The sequence below is a fragment of the Halyomorpha halys genome, unplaced genomic scaffold (genome assembly GCF_000696795.3).
Source record: "Halyomorpha halys isolate HHAL.00 unplaced genomic scaffold, Hhal_1.1 Scaffold1535.1, whole genome shotgun sequence".
Lineage (NCBI taxonomy): Eukaryota > Metazoa > Arthropoda > Insecta > Hemiptera > Pentatomidae > Halyomorpha > Halyomorpha halys.
The window spans coordinates 66,387-72,052 of record NW_027110783.1 but is presented as its reverse complement, the minus strand read 5'-3'; the positions used below and the strand labels follow the sequence as shown (position 1 = coordinate 72,052).

Below are 5,666 nucleotides of genomic sequence, written 5' to 3'. Positions count from 1 at the left end.
CTCATTCGTCAAAATACATCGCTCCTGAGAGACGGAAAAGGGATTTATACTACCGTAATATATACATGTATTATTAGTGATGCACCATGATTTGGACCACTTTTCTAACAAGATGATAGCTTCATGTGTATAGTATATATATATATATATAAATATAGATTCACAACTTTATAAATGTAGATACAATTTCATTTTATATTTAAGAAGGATAAGATTAATTGAAATACAATAAAGTTTTTAGTAAGCACTGTTTTATTGATTAGTCATACAATATTGTGGTTCTAAAATTAGAAAAACAAGTTAATCTGTTCATTTTATTAATTGTTGGTAGACGGAAAATTTGGTAGCCTAGTCGATCGATTCAATTAGCGACCACTACTTGATAGTAGTTGTATGGGAACTGTAATGCAGAAATAAACATAAATTTATAAAACAGTAAAAATACATTCTATAATTCTATAACTAAAATGATGTGATTGTAAAATGATATAAATAATAAAGCAACTTACACCAGAAAAAGAGTACTGGTTGTCATTCTGACCCTGGTACTGAAGTGGGTACTGTCCTTGGTTTTGGTATGGATATTGTCCTTGGAACTGGTATGGGTAGTATCCTTGGTACTGGTATGGGTATTGTCCCTGGTACTGGTATGGATACTGTCCGTTGTACTGGTATGGATATTGTCCCTGGTACTGGTATGGATACTGACCCTGGTACTGGTATGGGTATTGTCCCTGGAACTGGTATGGGAATTGTCCCTGGTACTGGTATGGATTTTGTCTAGCGTACTGGAATGGGTATCCTCGGTACTGATAAGTATATGGTTCTTGGTACTGAGTAGGATAAAATTCCTGATGACTCTTCTGGTCGCGTTGGAACTAGATGTGCAAAAAGTTTAAATAATTTAATAGAAAAGATTATAATTGATATTTATAAAACAAAAAATAAATAAAATTAATTTATCTTACGTCAGGATTCTTTTTACCAGCAGCCAAAGCCAAAAAGGCAGCGAGAAACAAAAATTTGAACAACATTTTTCCTTTAAACAATCATAGACGAATTTTGAGAATATAAAAAAATAATGAAAATAAAAAAAAACAATTATTCAACTAAGTTGACATTTAATAAATATACAAAATAATATGATGAAACATTTTTATATTCTTCAATATATGTGTGAACCCTAAGCCTTTAAAAATTATTGAAAACTTACCAATTGTTGGTAGTTTGCGATCGTTCGCTCAAATCTGATATTCCAAAAATCGAGCACATTTTATACACTTTACTTAGAGAGTGTAAAGTTTGATAACCTCAATTACTTAATTAAGGTTATCAATTTTTTTCCTGAAAAAAAGATGCAAAAAAAAAAAAAGTCGAGCCAAAAAAATTCACTAATTGTCTTCTGATAACTGGATTGCACTTTCTAAGCCTAATTAACTTCTGATTACTTTTAAAGGATCAATAGCCGGTTAAGATAGCAGTTTATGCAATCTTGACAAAGTTTCAACCCGTCCTTCAAATTTATCTTACATTAAAAGTTTTTGTAAATTTATTGAAAGTGATGTGTATTGGATTTTTTTTTTAAATTCTGCTACAACAGCAATTTTCAGGCTCAAAAACAGAAAATTTATCTTGTTTTGGTTCATATCAATTTTTTAATCAAATTAAAACAATAAGGTTTGCAGATGCGTACACTCGATATTCTGTAATAAATCACCAAAAATGGCAGTTTTAATAATAATTCTCAGTTTTAAAACTTTATTACAGGTTAAAATAAATAGTTTTTTATTTTTTATATAGGACATAACTATATTTTTAAGTATTTCATATAGTCATTGGTATTTCAATGTAAAGAGTGATCAATATAGATCGTCTCGAATAGTCCTCAATGCAAATCAATCGAAAATTCTGTTTAAAATCTTTCATTTTTAGGAAAATATGAATTAAGACGGAAACCGTGAGAAAAAAAAAATCCAAAATGAGCTCCTTTTGGAATTCTACTCATCCATTCTACATTATATTAATGAAACTGAATGGATGCATTATATTTTAATTAATAAATCGGAATGGGTTTTAGACAAATTTTTCAAGAGCTTTATTAATCAATTCAATATTCATAAAATCTTAAAAACAGATGAAAATCAGTTCCTACAAGTAACAAATTTTTAAAGACATAAGTAGATGAGAACGGCAGTAGTTTGATGATATACCGAAACGTAGGTGGAATGATAAGGATGATATGGGATTTGGGTTTTAATGTTAATTAGAAAAATTTAATGTTATTGGAAACGGAATCTATATTTAAAACAAATCTTTGTCTATCATAGCACAGATACATCTTTATTTTATGTTTATTGTTTGTAAATGACTTTATATTTTTTACTTTGTATTTAATTACCTATGTAGGTTTACGTTTCTATTCAATAGATTTATAGAGTATTTTCGGATCTCTAGGAGAGTCAAAAGCCTGGCTAGTGTGTGGTTCTGACCAAATCACCTCCTGGTCTAGAACAATCTGTCGGCGTATATTTCCTTTATATACAAATGTGATCCATTTACCGAATTATTTACACTGCTAATTTAATTAAACAAACTTCATTCGGCTTATGTAGATACAGGAATCTTTAATGAAATAAAATTGATTTATTCAAAAAAATAAATAAATAAACCTTTTTTTATTTTTATTTATTTCAGTGTTTCTACCACTCTCGCCATTTACACTAGATTTACAGATTTGATTACAATTGGCATGTTCATACAGTTGAAATTACAAAGTGAGAAATTTACAATTACAATAACATATTAACAGTTACAATTTACAATATTAAGAATTACAATTTACATTTTATAGAGTTACAATTAAAATTGACGGAGTGAGTAAATTACTGTTGAGGGGTCTTCTCTGATTATTTCCTGTACACATGAAGAGAATCGGTGTGATTCCTGAGCAACTCAGTAAGAATGTGCCCAACAGTGAGATCGTTTCATGACGGTGGGTGAGTCGAGTATGGCCCATCTGAAGATGGGTTAATACATCTCTGTAGCAGATTCATGTTTCTGGTTGGACCATTCTTAAATTGTTTTCTCTGGTGATGAACCATTCGTCTTGCCATTTATTTTCTTTGATTTTCATGTAGATGATGTTACGACTAGACCTGTCTTTATAGCTAGTCTGCCTTTTCTTTCCCGGTATCCCACAATGACCTGGCAGCCATAAAAACAAGACCCTAATCGGTCTTGGTAATAATATTAGTAGGTGTGCTGAAGAGAGAAAAAAAACCGCATGGATCTGAGGTAAGATTTGATTAAATTTTATGCTAGAGCTTGGAATGATGTAGAAACTTAAAAAGTCTATCTATGGTATGTTTGTTATCCTGCAAGATGGAATGGAGATCATCAGGTATATTATATAAAGATTTGAGGGAGTTATAAGCTCGGCATACGGTCAGAATGTGTTTGACTGTAAGTAAGTGTAATGTAAATAAATCTTTATAGGAGCCAAAAATACAACTTATATTCAACAAAAGGAAAGGATTCAGTTCTATCCAATATTAATAATGCCTATCAAAAATATCTGGTGTGCCCATTCACATAACTTTTATTAATACTTTGGCTGCTAAGACCAACACAATAATTTCTTACTGTTTTTCGGAATCGTTAGGAGGGTCACCTATAGTTTCTAAAGTGGAGGAAAATCTGGCTATTAAGTAATTCTTACCATATCACCTCCTGGTCTAGAACAATTTGTTGACGTATATTACGTTCAGTTATTGGACCTATTTATAAGGCGTGGTTTATTAAAATGAGAAGGCCTAAGACAATGGATTTTCTAGTTAGAATTGTTTAGAATATATTGAAGTAGATAGACAGGAGAATATTATGTGATATACATTGTGATGATGAAGATATAATGATAGGATTTTATGTTTTTGTAGCACGGATTAAAGATTAGAAAAAAAGTTGGATTATGCGTTCAACTACTATTTGAGAGGAAAAAAGGTTTAATTTGTATTAATTATTTTTTAGTTTATTTCTCATAATTAATATTTCTAATTGAATTAACAGATTTTAATATAATAATGGTTTAACTTATATATGTAATATTTTAACGCTTCTCATTATATTACTCTATAATAAAAAAGTAAATAAAATGCAAGCTAATAACCTTTATGCTGTAGTAACCCAGATATTGACGGAGGAAAATTAAGGTACCTTAGGTAGACGAGATATGGTGATGTAAAAATAAAAAGGCACCGTAAAAAGTAAATGGGACCTAAATTGTAGCCGGGAGGTTGAGGGGGGGGGGGCTATCAGACTATGTGACCAGGACCCGTGCAAATCTCATTTGCTAGGGGGGGCCGAGGCAGCGTGACCTCACGGACTAGTTTACCATCCGATTGGGGCCCACACAAAAGAACTATATTAGGGGCTCTACGAAACTTGAATTGATGTATATAACTCAATAACAATACTAAAATAAAAATTTCTGTGTTAACTTAATTAAAAAAATTGTAATTTTCCCAAAGGAGATAAACTTTAATTTTAATTATATTTTTCCTAATGCAAGTGAAAATATACTTAGCACCACTGGGAAGTATATTGTATATGACAGATTTTTTTAGAATTTCAAGAACATAAATTAATTTCAATTAAACATTCTTTCAAATAAAATAATTATCAATCCAAAGTTTTTAATTCAGATTTAGGAATTTGATATTAAAAATTATTATTTTTAATATATTATTATTTCTTATAATAAAATAAGTTCGCTTTATTTAATTATAATAATTTGTAGGATGATTTAAATAAAATTATTATTATTATATTTACGGTCCATGTTGAGCAATTAAAAATTCCTGGATAATAAAAAATTACCGAGTACCATTAAAAATTACCTGGATCTCCGACAGGGGACCATAGTGCATCGAAAAGTGGGAACCAATAGAGGTAAGGAATTACTACGCTACGAGAGTCCATTTAGGGTGATTGTCCTTAGACACCATAATGTCGTCACTATTGAGAGCTTGCAGGAACCAAAAAAACGAAGGACGGTCCATTTTGAGCAATGAAAAATTCCTGCCGTGTTGACACCATAAGTGCCTGGAGGGTCCTCTTGCCCCTCATAGATTGTAGATAAGCACATATTTTTTTTTAAAGTGTTTTTATTATTTTTTTTATTTTATTTATATAATTATTCATTTTTTCTGTGTGGATACGCCACATATGAACAGTGTTTTTTAGGTGGTTAGTGAACAAAGTAGTGTTGTGTTAAACAATGAGAAGTTTTGTTTTGTTTGTTTGTTTATCTTTTAGGTAGGAGTACTTTTGAATCATTGTTTTGTTGTTGTACTTGTATCGTTAAAGATCTTGAGAAGTTGAGTTTATTTCTATTTTTGTATATACGGTTTTAGTTTTAAATTCCTATGTACTTTTAGTTTTTCCTAATTTTAGATTTATACACAGGTGCCCTTTTTGTGAAGTTTAGGTATGATGACACCGGATATCTGTCATAACACCCTTCTCACAATGTAAACAGAAGCTAAACCTATATATAGAGGATAAATAAAGACAATAAACCAATATATACTGAGATTTAGTGTGCTTCATTTCTCTCCCAGTTTTCCTTTTTTTTTTTTTTTTTGCTATTTTCACTAAACCTATCGGAA

The 5,666-nt window shown here is 30.4% G+C and overlaps 1 protein-coding gene across 3 annotated transcripts; it reads right to left on the bottom strand.

Annotated features, from left to right (window-relative positions):
* Positions 1 to 231: 231 nt before the first annotated feature.
* LOC106689955 (calcium-binding protein P) lies at positions 232 to 1,251 on the bottom strand. Of its 3 annotated transcripts, none has more exons than XM_067048916.1 (5): positions 1,214 to 1,251; positions 969 to 1,039; positions 774 to 878; positions 510 to 725; positions 232 to 400 (listed from the first exon to the last, which is right to left on the bottom strand). In XM_067048916.1, the coding sequence occupies exons 2-5, from the start codon at positions 1,032 to 1,034 to the stop codon at positions 362 to 364; spliced, it is 426 nt and encodes a 141-aa protein (XP_066905017.1). In that variant the 5' UTR covers positions 1,035 to 1,039; positions 1,214 to 1,251; the 3' UTR covers positions 232 to 361. The 3 variants fall into 3 exon arrangements, with proteins under 3 accessions (XP_066905017.1, XP_014290668.1, XP_014290666.1); XM_014435182.3 differs by having other exon boundaries at positions 510 to 770; positions 816 to 878; positions 1,214 to 1,249; XM_014435180.2 differs by having other exon boundaries at positions 510 to 878; positions 1,214 to 1,250.
* Positions 1,252 to 5,666: the final 4,415 nt, after the last annotated feature.